A 16,930-nucleotide genomic window follows, 5' to 3' on the forward strand; every position below is an offset into this window, starting at 1 on the left:
TTTAGATAGTTTACAACCATGTTTGTTTCATTTCAAACCTTTTATACTCGTAAAGGATTAGGATTTAGGATAAAGCAGTCATCATACCCAACATTAAATACGCACAAGCCATTATTGACATGAATAGAGATGTTACTCACCACCAGCAGCATAATTATGTCAGAATCTTCTCCTCGATTTCCTTCCCGCAAACTCCGAAATAATGTCTGTGTAATCCAGCTTTGATAAGACGTTCTTTTCAATTGCAATGATAGCAAGTCCACACAGTCTCTCCTGGGACATGGTGGTCCGTAAGTAGTTCTTAATTAGCTTTAACTTTGAAAAACTGCGCTCTCCAGACCCAACTGTGACAGGGATGGTCAGTAAAATCCTTAGAGCAACTTCACAGTTTGGGAAAGTTCCATCATTCCTTTTGAGGAAGCGCAGTGTTTCCAGTGATGTCTTGGTTTCCCCTGGGACCATTTCACGCAGGACGCGCAGCTCGGAGAACAGGTCCTCTCCGTTTATGTCCGCAGATCCTCCGTGACTCAAAGACGCGCTCAGGGCCTGACACTTTCTTTGCAGTTCAGTGTCATCTAGTGCGCAAAGTTTTGACAGTTCAAAAAGAAATCCAAATGTGTCCTCGAATTGTTGCAATTGTTTAAATCTGGAGCTTAGTGCTGTGAGGGCCTGGTCCACAATTGCAATAAAATATTCTGTTTCAAATACCCGCTATGGGGTTAGTGGGGTATTTTGAGCATCTCTCTTCTCCGTTTCACGCGTGATTCCCTGAATACTGCATCAACATCCATCTCTGAAGCAATCTCTATTGCTGTTATTTTTGCAGAGGTAAATCCGGTCTCTCTGTATTTCTCCATGAACTGAATTAGTCCCTTAATCTGAGACAGGGCTACATCCAGCTGCATATCCTTAGACTGAAGACTCTTACTCACAGTGTTCACGGCGAACAACATATCATACCATATGACCATAGCAAGAATGAATTCAAAGTTTTGCAGCTCATAGTTGACCAGGGACAGGGCCTCACTTTTAACTTTAGGGTCATTACTGCTCTCTGCCACTTCAAGCAAAGCATCCTTAATATTATTTGTTTGGTAGCGGATTGCTTTCACACTCTCTATCCGGCATTCCCACCTCGTCTCAGATAGCGGTTTAACAGTGAGAGATGGAGCATTTGCTTTCAATATTTCCCAACGTTTAATTGAAGCGGCAAATAGTGTGTATATACGTTGTACAACACCAAAGAAAGTCATTGCTTTTGGGCAACATTTTGCCATGTCTCCCAACATCAGATTCAGGCTGTGACAACCGCATGGCATGAAGTAGGCACGGGGATTCAGACGGAGTATGCGAGCCTGCACGCCTTGCTGCTGTCCTTTCATATTCGAACCATTATCGTACCCTTGTCCTCTACAGTCGCTTATATCGAGACCAAGCCGCACCAGTTCAGCGAGAACAGAATCTGTCAGTCCTTTTCCAGTCTGATCACTTGTCTCAATAAAACCAACAAAATGTTCCTCGATGCTCACCTCAAGGGAGTTCATATTCACAAAACGCAGTACAAGCGACATCTGCTCTTGATGGCTCATATCTGGAGTGCAGTCGAGAATAATCGAAAAATACTTCGCAGTCTTCGTGTCATTTAGGATGGAGTTTTTCACGTTTGAAGCCAGGATACCAATGATTTCGTTCTGAATATTATACCCCAGATAATGTTGATGGGTGTCTTTACTTTGTATCCGTCTGAGATGCTATTGCATGGTTGGGTCAAATTTCGCTATCATTTCTATAAGGCCTAAAAAGTTACCATTGTTTTCCTCGTTGATCTTATTACTGGTTCCTCTAAATGCCAGATTATGTTCTGCCAGATATTGAACGGCTGCGACAATACGGGTTAACACGGCCTGCCAATGCGCTTTCTCCCTCTCCATTTCCTTCTGTTGCAGCGCATCTATGCCCGTATTAGTCTCAAGTCTTTTCGTTGCTTCTATCCATTTGCACGCATTTGAAAGATGCGCTGGGGAAGTTTCGTGTGATTTCAACTTGTCACTTAAATGACGCCAATCGTTGCTCCCTTTATCAACTAGTTGTGATGTAGGCCTATCCTTTATGTTGAAAAGCTTACAGCAAAAGCAAAAAGACATGTCCCGTTTTTGAGAGTACACAAGCCACTTTCTTTCTATTTTTACCCCATTCGGTAGTTTTCGGAGAAATAAAGTTTCACTAAAGTTTCTGTTCTCATTATTTTTAGGATAACTAAATCCAGGTTTCATCTTTGGGGGACCTCTTCTAATGATCACATCTGTAACTGTAGAGTCCATATGTACCGGCCAATTACCAGGATCATCATACATGACATCTGACACCGTAGGCTCGTCTTGCGTTCCATCACCTGTGGCTGCGTCCATGTCAATTTCACTCTCAGCCCTGCTGCTGCTGCTCTGAGTAGCTCCATCTACCGCCTCCGTATCCTCTACTTCGCCACTCCTGACCATCATCACCTGGGGCTGGGCAGCCCCACTGCTGCCGGTGTAGCAGTTGTCCTCCTCCACCTCCGGGACATCATCTTTGCCTCTCAGGGGGGGCTGTGCCGTAGCAGTAACGTTAGCTTCTTCGGTGCTAACGGGAGCCTCACTTGTTTTGAGAAATTTTTCGAACGAACCTCTAAGAGAGGCCCTGAAGCCTTCCTTTCTTTTATTTTTATTTATTTTTCAGCACCCGATTCAAATTTTCTTCCTCGGTCTCGTTCCCTCGACATTTTGTACGTCGCACTAAGCAGTCACTATGCACAACAAGTGTCAACGCACGCCCAAAATTCACGTTTCACGTAAGGTCAAGGTGTCATAGGGGGATTTTTTTTTCTTTTTTTCTGTTGCTAAGAATCTCCCTGTCCTCACAGTCTATAGGTATGCTAGATTTTAGATATATGATTGACTATGATTATCACATGTGTGAACATTTAGAAATGTATTAAAGGCAAAAATAATAATATGGTCCCTTGCCTGGCGCTTTGGAGGGCCTCGCCAGCCAGGATACCCCAAAAAATAAAAAATAAATTTTTTATTTGTTTATTTTTTAGCCTGCCTCACGCGAGGCCCTCCAAAGCGCGAGGCCCTGTGCCACCGCCCCAGCTAGCCCCCCCTTAAAGCGGCCCTGCACACACCCACCCAACGGTTGCTTGCCACAGCTCACACAGTAAGGAGGCCTATAATGATGCTATAGCTAACAAGTAGTTAGGTCTTAAGTCACACATAGACATTGAGACAAACTCACCTGTATCAGCAGATCAAACAATACATTGATAGAATTCAATGTTATTTGTCCTCTCCCATTCTGTCCCCCCTCCCTCCCCCCTCCTTCTGGCTCTCCCTCATTCTCTCTTGGAAACTGCCCTCTCTCCATCTCTCTCGCTCCGTCTCTCTCTCTCCCTCTCTCGCTCTCTCTCCCTCATTCTTTCTTGGAAACTGCCCCTGTGATATTGAGATTGTAGTGATGGGATTACTCAATGCTGAACTCTCTCTCTATCTCTCTGTCTCTCTGATGAGGTTAAAGTGCAGCTCAGTGTTTTTAAAGGGGGTGCTCTATCAGACTTACAACACAGCAGTGGCAAGATTACAACAGGGAAGAACAGAAGACTAAACCATTACAAGAAAATACTATGATCAAAATTGCTATCTCCAAGTGCTTCTTCACATGTTATTGAAGTGTTGTTTAAAGTTTAAAAGCAGGAGAATTTTGTCAAGAGGCTCTTGCAAAAGAGGGGCTTCTAAATTGACTCGGTCTGTGGTGCTGTGCAGTCTGCACGGTGAGAGATACAAGCTCTTCTGTCTGGAGGATAAACAGCTCGTCTGTGTGGTGTGTCAGGCCGCAAGGATACATAGAGGTCATCTCTGTGTCCCAGTAGACGAGGCTGCACAGGAACATAAGGAGGAACTCCAGACAGCTCTGAACCCCTTACAGGAGAAGCTGGAGGTCTTTAACAAAGTTAAACAAACCTGTGATGAAACATCAGAGCACATTAAGAGCCAGGCCCAGCACACAGAGAGACAGATTAAGGAGGGGTTTGAGAAACTTCCCCTGTTTCTACAAGAGGAAGAGGAGGCCAGGATAGCTGCACTGAGGGAGGAAGAGGAGCAGAAGAGTCAGATGATGAAGGAGAAGACTGAGGCACTGAGCAGACAGATATCATCACTTTCAGACACAACCACAGCCTTAGAAAAGGAGCTGAAAGCTGAAGACATCTCCTTCCTGCAGAACTTCAAGGCCAGTAAGAAAAGAGCCCAGTTCACACTGCCAGACCCAGAGAAGGTTTCAGGAGCGCTGATAGACGTGGCCAAACACCTGGGCAACCTGCAGTTCAGAGTCTGGGAGAAGATGCAGGGGATTGTCAAGCACGCTCCTGTGATTCTGGACCCCAACACTGCAAGCCCCTGGCTCTCTCTGTCTGATGATCTGACCAGTGTGAGACAGAAACGCCCAAGGCAGCAGCTGCCTGACAACCCAGAACGGTTCATGAAGTATGGAAATGTTGTGGCCTCTGAGGGGTTCATCTCAGGAAAGCACAGCTGGGAGGTGGAGGTGGGGGACCATCCTGGATGGAACATGGGTGTGGTTAAAGAGTCCAGTGACAGAAAGGGGGAGGTAGGAGCATCACCACAGTATGGAGCCTGGGCTATAATACAGAGGGATGGTAAGTATACAGATGGAATGAGTAACACCATCACTCTGAAGAGGAGGATCAGAGTACAGCTGGACTACAACAAGGGGGAGGTGTCCTTCTACGACCCTGAAGACATGACACTCATCTACACTGATAAAGACACCTTCACTGAGAGACTGTTCCCCTTCTTCTCTATTGGATGTGCTGGTGATGCTAAACACCCTGATCTGCAGATCTGCCAATCAGAGGTGTCTCTGACCGTGATGTCATCCCAGTGAGGAGTGTATGAGTCTGTTTGTGAAACATGAGCCACATGTATGCTCTCTCCTATAATTATGAAATACTGAGATTGATGAGATGAGATACATTTTTTATGAAAATGTTTATTGTTTATTCTGTTTAATGTAAATTAACAGATCATTTTTCTTTTATTGCTGTCTATCAACAAAACTTTGCTTTGGAGTGTGAGCATTATGGTATAAGAATTGTATGTATATGAAAACATGTAGCTTGTGTGTAGAGAATCACATACTGTAAGTATATGAAAACATGCAGCTTGTGTGTAGAGAATCACATACGTGTAAATATTGTTTAGAGAACTGCTATGGGACAGACACAGCCCTTTAACAAGGTCAAATATTTTGCTTACTTTGTCCAGTTAGTTACTTGCAAGAATCCAAATCTAACGGGCAGAATGTGATTCTTCAAAAGCTTGGTACAGGTACCACAGCTGAGACCTGACTGTGTAATTAAGGTACTGTGTAATCATATAGTGTTGTGGTCAATGATTTGATGTTTTCTTATGTAAAGCTCATCTGTATTTGATATTCGTGCTTGAACCAAATTACTTCACTTAGCATGTTACGAGCTAGCGTGTTCACTTAGCATGTTACGAGCTAGCGTGTTCACTTAGCATGTTACGAGCTAGCGTGTTCACTTAGCATGTTAAGAGCTAGCGTGTTCACTTAGCATGTTAAGAGCTAGCGTGTTCACTTAGCATGTTAAGAGCTAGTGTGTTCACTTAGCATGTTAAGAGCTAGTGTGTTCACTTAGCATGTTAAGAGCTAGCGTGCAGCCACAGGGGAGTGTGTCTGTGTTCCCACAGCCCGATGTTCCCACATTTCTAAGTAATCTAACTAACCCTAACCCTAACTCTGACCCTAACCCTAAACCTAACCCTAACTCTAACCATAACCCTAATCCTAGCCCTAACCCTGACCCTAACCCTAACACTGACCCTAACCCTAAACCTAACCCTAGCCCTAACTCTAACCATAACCCTAATCCTAGCCCTAACACTGACCCTAACCCTAGTCCTAACCCTAACACTGGCCCTAACCCTAACCCTATCCTTAGCCCACCTATGACATATTAGAGGTGTGCAAACGTTGCAGCTCAAAGTGCTTTATAATCAATGAAGACGGATTATCACCCTGTGTCTTCAGTGGTGCGTCTTTGAAACGCCTTTTCCACAGACTTAACAACAAACTAGAAGCTGAAGAGTGAAGCTGCACACCAATCGATCACACAATAAATTGTCCTGGAGGACAGCAAATGGCACCTGCTGCTCAGAAACCAAGCAACTAAGCAAGTATTGTCTTAGTGGTATTGTCTTAGTGGTATTGTCTTAGGCCGGACATGATGACTTCTGGGGTCTAAAACAATGAGAGAATGCTAAGGTCTGACACAACTTTAGTAACTATCACTTTCCTCAGTATGTCCTTAGTCTTGATCTTGAGAGAGCGAGAGAGAGAGTCGGAGAGAGTCGGAGACCGTGGCCTGCTCACCTGATGTGCTGCCTGCTTCCTCAAAGTCGATATTGCCCAGATGCAGTACCCCAGCCACCACTCTGAACAGGTCCAGCTTCTCCGTGTCATCCAGGCCGATCTTCTTCATGGCCCCACACATCCTGTTGAAGTCTCCCTGGTCGTCCAGCAGAGGGTCCTTCAATGGCCCAGCTTTGAGGTACTGAGGAACCACGGGGAGGACAGGTCAGTGACCTGGGGTTAGCCTCTCCTCACAGAGGTGACATGTCTCAGGTTTCAGAGGTCTCAGAGGTTCGAGAGATCCTGAGCAAAGTGGGCTTGGGATGAGCCATGTCAAAGCTGTGACCTCAAATACCTTACTTGTCTAATTACACATCTCGTTAGCATACCACCTGTGTACTTGTCTAATTACACATCTCGTTAGCATACCACCTGTGTCGCTATGCTCAATGAAGATGATTTTCTCGGCTTTACGAGAGAGGCCCTAAGGACCATGTTTGAATCTGAGATATACCTTACTTGTCTAAGATATACCTATCTATACCTAGATATAATAATAATAATATTATAATATATGCCATTCAGCTGACACTTATCCAAAGCAACTTACATTGAAGTATTAGCACAATGAAAGAACATAGTACATACATTAAATCTCCAGCTGCAGTAGGAGGACAAGCAAGGGTAGTAAAGGAGATAACACACCTGGAAAACCACTCAAGAGGAATGTCACAGTATGATGATGTACTGGCAACACAGCAGAAACAACATACTGTAGCTACTACCACCAGAGCAGCATGGCAGACCATCTGGTTTTATGAGAATTGGGTTTCCTAAATGTAACAGTCCCAAACAAATCCTGGAAAGCAGTGTAATTTGAATTTGTATTTGAATATGTCTGTTATCACAGACTGAAGGCATGAAGGCAATGAATAGCCTTTTCAGGCAAATGACACTAGCAGAAATTGCCTTGAAAAAAACCAGTCAGATCAGCAGCAGAGATTTAGGTGGCTGGTGTGTAGCGCTTCTTCTCTATAGAAAAATGGATGACAGAAGGTGATAAAACATTTTTTAAAATTTAAAAATAAAAACGAATCCATAATAGTTCAAGTTTAAGAGCCTACTCTCATGCCCAATCAGCAATTTGTGCTGAGTTGTCACATACTTTTCAGGCCAATGAAAGATGCTTATAGTTATAGTAGCTGCTTCTCCTGCTCTGTATGTACTTGGCAGATCTTTTTTGGCTCCTTATTTTTCAATATCTGAACACAAAAGCCCTGGTGTGGCGGGCTGACAGAGTCCCTGTATGCCAGATAGACCATTGTACTGTGACATTCTGGGCCAGACAAAAGCTGGACACAAAAGATGTTGTCATGTTGACCTCAGGCCCTTCGCTAGAGAGCAAACTCAAATCATGCACATTCAAAAGGGAGAGAGAGAAAGCATGCAAAGACTCTACAACCCACTACACCCCACTGCACTCTGCACAGATGTGAACCCGGAGCTGAATGCCAAAAGTCACATCACCACTACAATTCCAAAAGAAAAAAAAATCCCTTTCATTTGACAAAATACGATATATAATCACCTTATCGTCCTGTATTATATAGAGAAGAAGCATTGTGAGGAGACATAGAGCCTTGATCAACACACGTGAGAGGAAACGTTGTACATTATATGGGCATGGCATAAGCCTGGAGGGCTTATCATTGAAACAAACATCATCATGTCTGTCTAGAGTTGGCCAAAAACAGCATTCAACATTCAGCAGTTTGTTTCCCCAGAGCAAAGTTATGTCCCTCCTATGACCATGTAACAACCTGCCTGCCTCTAATTGGAACATGAGTGGTCCTGATGTGAATTTGAAAAAGGCAAAAAGCTCAAAACTAACAACCTACTGTAGCTACAGTTTGAATAATTGCCAAGAATCGCCTGTATTTATTAACAAAACTGTATCATTCTCAACCCCACTGGGTAGGATTACTCTTCATCCATTTCAAATCTCTCAGCGTAGATTCAGTCAGTATTGCCACTTATACAGCATAAAGTAAGGATGCAATTACAATGATACAACAAGATCAGAATGTCGAAAACCCTGAAACGTTCCTTTTTCCAATGATGTCCCAGTGTGAAGTGAGCTGAATTAATCATTGTACAGTCATGTGAAAAAAATAGGACACCCCATGAAAACCATGGTCTTTTTCAACATATAATAAACATATTAAACCTATTTAAACATATGAAGCTAATATAACTAAACAAATTAAAAATAAAACATATTTTAAAAATGTATCTGTAAAATATAATTAATAGAAATGCATTTTCTTGTGAGGAAAAAGTTAAAACACCTTTATGTAGTTTTACTATTTAAAATGCCTAAAATTCACCACTTCAGTGCACCACTTCAGGCCTGGGTTGCACCAATTTGGCGTAAGTCATTACTAAATGTAGGCATTTAGTAGTTACTAAACCCCAAGTAGTTACTAGATAGTTTCAAACTAGTTGTTTACTAATTTCGGTTGCACCACGCCAATCGTTTGTCAAGCTAGTAAATACTTAGTAATGCGCAAGTTGTTACTAAAAAGACACTGTCACATAAAACGTAGAAGAAGAACATTATAGCCAATCAGCGAGCAAAGAAAAACCCTCAGTTTTTTAATCCTCAATTTTGGCCGCCATTGGCTAAAAGCTGTAATTTGGCTCTACAAGTGTTAATATGTCATTTTATTAAGTTTTAATATGTTTTCAGGCGAGAAAGTAACCATATATATTCACAAAATGTGTCCAGTTTATCAAAATAACCCGTTTATATATCTGATCTGACGTTTTTTCCCCCACTTCTGTGGGAAACTTCGCTAGCAACACGAGTAGAGCTTACCGTCGTTACCTCAGCGGAGATAAGTAAGGTATCTTAGCAACGTAATGTTGCTAGCGAAGTCTCCCACAGAAGTGGGGAAAAAAACGTCAGATCAGATATATAAACGGGTTTTATAAACGGGATTTAAAAAAGATCTCCAAACAATTAGAAATCAGCCATTCCACTGTCCGGAAAATGAAGTGGAGATTGAGAACATTTAAAACAACTGCCAACATGGCCAGGTCAGGCCGTCCAACCAAATTCAGGCCAAGAGCAGACCGCAAGATGCTTCAAGATGTCTCCAACAATCCTAAAAATATCACAGGATCTACAGGTAGCTCTTCCCACAGTTGATGTCAAAGTACATGCATACCACCAGAAAGAGACTGCACAACATTGATTTTCATGGGAGATGGGCTAGGAGGAAACCCTTGCTGTCCAAAAAAAATCAGGGCAAGATTAAAGTTTGCCAGAGAACAACTATTAGGGAATAGGATGTCTATGTCAAATTATTCCCTCACTAGGAATTGCCATTTTTTTGTTAAAGAAATTATAACATTTTCATTGTTTTTGGTTCAATTCCATCACCTTTATTTAGAGATATTGTTTGAAAGAAGATCAAATATTGTCCATGTAACTAAATATTTCATGGGGTGTCCTAATATTTTCACATGACTGTACCTCAAAGATGAAGAAAGGCAAATTCTTGTTCGGTCTGTTCTTAATAACAATAATGATGTACACTAGTCCTGAAGGGGAGTCCTCCTATACAGCTGCAATAATAGAATACTTATGCATGATTAATCAATGGCAGAAGGCAAAGCAAGGAACTAATTTCAGAGGATCGAGAATTCTCATTGGTACGGTACATTAGATCTATTCATTCGTCTCATTTCACTTTCAGATTTCTTAATTACAATGTTTGCCTCTTGTCTGCATCACAGGTCTGGGAAAGTTTCCAGAGGTAAGGGGCTGGTTTGTTCTGATCAGAAATGATAGACAGCACACTTTTAGTTGTGGGAGTTCCAAACTCTAACTACATTTCACTAAGGGAAACTGTGTCAGCATACCAAGAGACAGGCCACACATGTCCTACTGAGCAGGCCAAGAGGTAAGAGACAATGTCACAGATACAAGGAGTGATGGGAATGAAGGGTACATGCTATTCCCTCTCTACACAGAGTCCTCTCTAGGTACAATTCCAATTAGTTCAGCAGAAGAGGTGTATCCCTGTCATTAGATAGTGTTGGGGAACCTGGCCCAAACCAATCAGAGGGTTGGATATTGGAGGTGGTCTGGGATCTGGGATTACCTGGAGTAGCAAGGATAATGGGAACATACACTGGTTGCTGTTACAATTAGGACAGAATGAGATTCGAAGGACAGAGGGGGTAGAGGAACACAGAGAGAGAGAGAGAGACTGGGAGAGGAGAGAAAGACAGAAGCAGAAAGAAAGTGATAAAGATCTTGAAAATGAGAGAAGGGAAGATAAAGAGAGACAAAAGTAAGCTGTGATATAGAGAGGAAAAGAGAGAGCTAAGACAGAGAGAGAAAGAGAGAAAGACTGAGAGATGTACTGTACCTCAGGGCTCTTGCGGTTCTGCAGGATCTGTTTGTCTGTGTCCTTGTTTGCAAAGAAACGCGTGCATCCTCTGTTCAGGTACTACGAGAGGGCAAAAAACAACAACCTCAAATCTCATGTTATCTACATTCACCATCTCATCACTTTGGAACTTGGAACTTTTTACTTATTGAGCCTGCACTGTTTTATGTATTTTATTGAATGTTTTCTGTCTGCCCTAACTAAGCTGTTTGACAACAACATTTCCCCATTGGGGACAATAAAGGTTTTCAATCAATCAATCAATCAATCATATCATACAAACCGCAAGGCGCATCATATGATAGAATAAATCAAAGACATAACATGCATGACCAGTGCTGAAAATCTTTTCAACATTTGGGGATTTTGAAAGGTACACCTCAGTGCTTTCTGATATCTTGATTACTTAGTTTTTCCTTTTAAATGCATGTTAAAGTGACAGCATTATTTTTTTCTTCTTCACAACACATGATGCACACGATGGATGATATTATTGTTTTACTGTTTTGAGGTTGTAAACATCACTGTCAATCTAATCACAAGATATTTCTGCCTCTCGGTAATTGGTTTCGAGCGAGGTTTAATGCCTTTTCGTCAGCTGGCTCCCTTCCAGTCACCAGAGATACAGGATGATAATGAGCGTCACATAAACTAATTCCCAGGTGAGAAGGACAGAAAACAAACAGCACACAGAACCGGGGCTTATCTTAGAACCGGTTTTGTAGAGAAGGGTCATTTTAGCTAGGCAGATGGAAAAGGATAAAACACTTTCATTACAGTGAGGCCTTGTAATGAAACGTTCACTTCCCTCCCCACTTCCTCCTCCCAGCCCGGCACTGCGCAGACATGACACTTCCGGCACACCACTGACTAAGACTAAGAGACAAGGCTGTATGGAGCGCCCCGTCGCTGCTAACATCCCGCGGGGTGCTTTCAGGACATGCGCGCAAAGTAACTGTTGTGACTAAAAACCCATCTTTTTAATATTGCCTTTAAATGACAAAATAATTAAATTAAGATTATAAAAACCCATCCTTTTAATATTGCATTTAAATGACAAAATAATTAAATTAAGATTATATAATGATTAAAGCACTTTGAGCTGCAACGTTTGCAGGAAAAGCGCTATACAAATAAAGTTATTATTATTATTATTATTATTATTATTATTATTATTATTATTATCAAGAACTCATTTCATTTGAGTTATCAGCAGAAAAAAAAGTTGGGAATATATGAGGCCATCAAATGAAGACGGCACAAGGCCGTGCCTTACTAGAAGCAGAAATGCTTCGCAGGGGAGCTTCATGCAGTAGAAGAGAGAGATAATCTAAGGCCACGTACATGTACAGTACCTACTAGCCTGCGAATGACAGAGGTGAGAATAGGCCGTAGAATAGTAATACTGCCATAAAAGTGATGTTTTTCCAAAGAAGGGGCTGGAATATGACTTCAGAGCTTTGCTAAAGAGATGTGTCAGCAACGTTGGAGTTTGACCTGCCCTATCTTTGCTTTGAGACTGTCAGGCAACTTAAATTCAGTAGAAGTGCTAGCCTACTTGATGCCAATCTGTACAGCATAATGAACAGGGAGTGGTATGGAGCACTTGGATGTTCCGCCAAGTCTGCTGGCTAATCTGCACCGTTTACCCAGTGTTGGCCTGCCCATTCTCAAATACAGTACGTGTGCTGAGAGCCAGGATATTCAAAGGTCTAATACTCATGTCCAGAGTTTAATTGGAAATCAGCAGAAATGTCACAGCCATTATTTCAGCATTACTCAGTTTTATTATCTACATTAAAGCAGCCCGTGTTGGGTGTCAAGAGCTGGAATAAATATATCTGCCTGAGATGACCCAGACAAGGATCATTAAGAGGGGGGCAGACAGTGGACAAGACAATTACAACGACAATTACAACAGAACACCCGTAGCCTGCTAGCTAATAATTGGCTGTCCTAATAGGGTGTCCTAATGCCAAGAGATGGATACCAAGAAATGGACAATGGAATTGGTGCCAAGCAGAGAGGACTCTCCAAGACAGCCAAGTGTGCCATCTAGTGGCTACAGCCAACACACATAATTACAAACAAATTACATGTCAATGATGAATTGACATTATTCTCCACTGAATATTTCTCAGCCAATTAAAAGTAACGGTGCCCTGTTATTCAACTTCACTGCACTGACATGGGAAGTCCCTCTGTGTCATGTGACAAGCTGACTACCAGGGTGAGGCAGGAGCCTCAGACTAGCAGGAGTCAGAGAGGAGCAGGCAGAGGGCACAAGGCCGGCCAGACGGGCCCACTCACCCTGAAGGTGTCTGGGGAGCCCAGATGGAACTTCTGCCTGATGTCCTCAGACGCCCCGGCACACAGCCGGTAGAAGATGTGGTAGTTCCTCTCGTCCTGGCTCTGCCTGCATATCCGTGACTTCTCCAGGAGGTAGTGAGACACGAAGCCCCCCACAACAGTATTCTGACCCAACACAGATTCAACTTCATATGAGCATTTTTTCTCTCGCCAGCAGCTTTCATTGATAACTGGTTGATAATGAAATAAGATGAAGGTGCTGTACCTTTTCATTGAAGTGGATTTCTACAAACTTCCCAAAGCGACTGCTATTGTTATTCCTGACGGTTTTAGCATTTCCGAAAGCCTCCAGCAGTGGATTTGCTGTGTGATTCAAGGGGAAAAGGTTGAATAAAAAAAACGGGTTCATGCAGTATGGTGTTTGAGTGAAAAGCAAGAGTCATTCAAGATTCTTATTACCTTCAACTATTCGCTCATCGATGTCTTGACCTGTTCCGTACGATGATGTCAAGTATCTAGAGTGCAGCAAAAATAATCAAAGTTAATGCAAACACAAACCTTCTCATAATCACATTAACAAATATAAACAGTCTGCAAAACCAGTCAGACTCTCTATTTTGACTACACAGTATATACACTCACCGAACACTTTTAGGAACGCTATACTAATACAGGGTAGGGCCTCCTTTTGCTCTCAAAACAGCCTAAATTCTTTGTGGCATTGACTCCACAAGATGTTGGAAACATTCCTTTGAGATTCTGGTCCATGATGGCATCACGCAATTCCTGCAGATCTTTCAGGTGCACTTTCTGTGTATCCCCTGTTCTACCACATCCCAAAGGCGCTCTACTGGCCACTGAAGAACACTGAACTCATTGTCATGTTCATGAAACCAGTTTGAGATTACTTTTGCTTTGTGTACATTATGGGGCATCATAATAATAATAATAATAATAATACATTAGACTTATATAGCGCTTTTCTAGACACTCAAAGATGCTTTACAAACTGAAAAGATTGAGTAGTAATAATAAAAAGACACAAAAAATAAATAAAAGAAAGTATAGGGGCCTAATTAAGTGCTGGGGACACATGGGAAGGGGAGGGGGAGAGGGTTAACTATGGGGTTAACTAGGGTTATCATGCTGGAAGTAGCCATTAGAAGACGGGTACATTGTGGCCAAGAAGGGATGCACATGGTCAGCAACAATACTCAAATAGGCTGTGGCATTCAAGCGATGATTGATTGGTATTAACGGGCCCAAAGGGGTCCAGGAAAACATCGCCGACACCCTTACACCACCTGAATGAATGAGAAGGTGTACAGGTGTTCCTAATAAAGTGTTCAGTGAGTGTATAGTTATACATATTTATATTGTCATGTATTTACCGTAGCACAAACTTGGTGTTTTCAGTCTTTCCAGCCCCAGATTCCCCAGACACTACGATGGACTGGCTCATCTTCAGCACCCTCATATCCCTGTAAGCTTTGTCAGCTGAGAGAGGAGAGCATCCATTAACACGGTGTTTATCCTGTCTGTTACGTCAGAAGGTAGATGCATCTAAATGAAGACTTCAATAGGATAATCCTACTGGATTTAAACTAAAAGCTGAATGTGGTAACATGAGCCATATACAGTGTGTAGTGTGTTCTGATTGTACTAGGTAACTACTGCTACATCACACTGATCATAGCTGCCAGTAATAATAAACCTTCAGAGAAAATGAAGTGTGACTGCCCCCTTGTGGACAGATGTGAAGGTGCAGTGTTGTGGATGCGACAGTGGCACAGGCAGGCATGTGCTGTGGTGACTCCACACTCACCGATAGCGTAGACATGGGGTGGCAGAGTGCCCAGTGACCTCCCATGGTACTGTTTAATGGTGTCTGGCGAGTAGAGCTTCGGGAGGTCATAGTATGGGTTTACTGCAATTAGGATATTGGCTACAAAGGTCTGGTAGAAAGAAAGAGAAATCTGAAGTCAGACATGCACATTTATGCAGACATGCACATTTAAGAGGCTGTTTGTGTTTAAAAAAAATAAATAAAAATACACACTTTTTCACAAATCTCTTATCTCTCACAGCCAGTTTATCTCTTGCATATTTGGCTCAAAGAAGACAGTGCCCAATTAGCACAGCAGCAGTAACTCATTGCAGCCACTAGATGACGCCTGGCGGAACTCAAGTGTCCCCTGCCTCTCCTCACCAGCTGGCATCCACGACTTGCTGTCACCTCAGAGGACCTAATTAAGTTCAGTGGGGAACAGGATAGCCCTCCCTGGCTGATACCTGAAGTCACCTGAGTCCAGGGGTGAACACAGGGACCAGCAGGGAGGCAGTGATGAGTGCAGCTGTGTGTGTGTGTGTGTGTGTGTGTGTGTGTGTGTGTGTGTGTCTCTCTCTCTTTTTCAGGTGTCTACCAGCAGACACCTGACAGGCCAGGAGTGACAACGACAGCAGCCGTCACCCCAGCCAGGGAGGGGAGGGGACACAACACACACACGGTCGGACACAGTCAACACACACGTAGGCTCAGTGGTACTGAGGTGAAGGGGCATCAGTAAACAGTGAGTGTCCTATTCTCAATCCTGCTGTTCCAATCTGTGGCCTGTGGTCCAGTTGGGTGTATACTGTAGCTACTTGGGAAGGATGGAGGAGACATAGTGGGGTATTCTGTGTATGCATTACTTACATAAATTTTGTCTTTACTATATCGCACTCGGATGTTGTTCAGTAGAGTGGCTTCATTCAAGTACATCAAAGAACCTGAAAACAGGACACAGGGTAAAGAGTAAAGACACAAGTGTCAGAAATGAGGCTCAAAATGGAAAGCATATCAGAACATTCACAAAATGGCTGGGGAATCATTTGGCCTTTTGGGTGTAAGTGTAACCATCATGTTAAAGATCAAAAACATGTCCACACTTGAAGGTGAAACAATAGCGCTGGTCATGGAAACTCACAGTTGTCTTCCACATGTTTGTTGACGTCATCCTCAGCAGGAAACACTTGGTTGATCTGGGCCAAAAAGGTCTAAAACATGTTGAGGAGGGGAAAGATTCATTCACATTACTGTACTTTAACAGAAAACTCTTCACTTTTCAATAGGCTCCACAGACAGAATGGTTTGGTTCTACCACTTTAGGAGTGCTAGTGTGACTTCACAGCATACTGAATGCAGCATAATATGTATATAATATAAGCCATTTAGCTGAAGCTTTTATCCAAAGCATTGCAGTGAGTGCATACATTTTTCAGTATATATGGTCCCAGCGGGAATAGAATATAAAACAGAGACAGAAGAAGAAGAGGAGTCAACCTATTACCTTCACTTAGATTGCTACTTCTGTGCCTACCTTTAAAGATTCTGGCTACATTAGTGCCATTTCAAGTCTTTGTCAAGGTGGATGTTGAACTCCCAGAAGGGCTAAATATACTGTACCAACTGTTCAAAACTGCACCGCTTCAATCAGCAGTCCCCTGGTGCGTGGGCATGGACATATCAAGGAATGATGAATTATTTGGAGGGGGGGGGGGGGGGGGGAGAAACAGGATCTGGAAGGCTTGGAGCTCTAGGTGCTGTGAGTGACCGAGAGCTGCAGGTCAGGCAGCCCCCACACACACACACACACACACACACACACACACACACACACACACACACACACACACACACACACACACACACACACACACACACACACACACACACACACCTCCTCAGGCCCAGA

The 16,930-nt window shown here is 42.9% G+C and overlaps 2 protein-coding genes across 4 annotated transcripts in view; one reads left to right on the forward strand and one right to left on the reverse strand.

Moving 5' to 3' along the window:
- Positions 1 to 16,930, reverse strand: part of LOC308153463 (unconventional myosin-VI-like) — a 72,621-nt gene that overhangs the window by 35,392 nt on the left and 20,299 nt on the right. For 2 of the 3 annotated variants that reach the window (XM_080526616.1, XM_080526615.1), the window contains exons 3-11: positions 16,163 to 16,232; positions 15,892 to 15,965; positions 15,022 to 15,151; positions 14,588 to 14,693; positions 13,656 to 13,711; positions 13,462 to 13,559; positions 13,197 to 13,361; positions 10,866 to 10,946; positions 6,448 to 6,628 (exon numbers count right to left, since the gene is read on the reverse strand). In XM_080526616.1, the coding sequence (XP_080382742.1) occupies positions 6,448 to 6,628; positions 10,866 to 10,946; positions 13,197 to 13,361; positions 13,462 to 13,559; positions 13,656 to 13,711; positions 14,588 to 14,693; positions 15,022 to 15,151; positions 15,892 to 15,965; positions 16,163 to 16,232 (961 nt within the window). The remainder of the gene's footprint in view (positions 1 to 6,447; positions 6,629 to 10,865; positions 10,947 to 13,196; positions 13,362 to 13,461; positions 13,560 to 13,655; positions 13,712 to 14,587; positions 14,694 to 15,021; positions 15,152 to 15,891; positions 15,966 to 16,162; positions 16,233 to 16,930) is intronic. The other variant, XM_080526617.1, reaches the window with a different exon arrangement.
- On the forward strand, positions 3,694 to 4,938 carry LOC308153132 (E3 ubiquitin-protein ligase TRIM35-like; the record flags this gene model as incomplete). The annotated part of the gene is made up of 1 exon (XM_080526226.1): positions 3,694 to 4,938. The coding sequence occupies one exon, from the start codon at positions 3,694 to 3,696 to the stop codon at positions 4,936 to 4,938; it is 1,245 nt and encodes a 414-aa protein (XP_080382352.1).

This window comes from Nansenia antarctica (genome assembly GCF_963989245.1).
Source record: "Nansenia antarctica genome assembly, chromosome: 3".
Lineage (NCBI taxonomy): Eukaryota > Metazoa > Chordata > Actinopteri > Argentiniformes > Microstomatidae > Nansenia > Nansenia antarctica.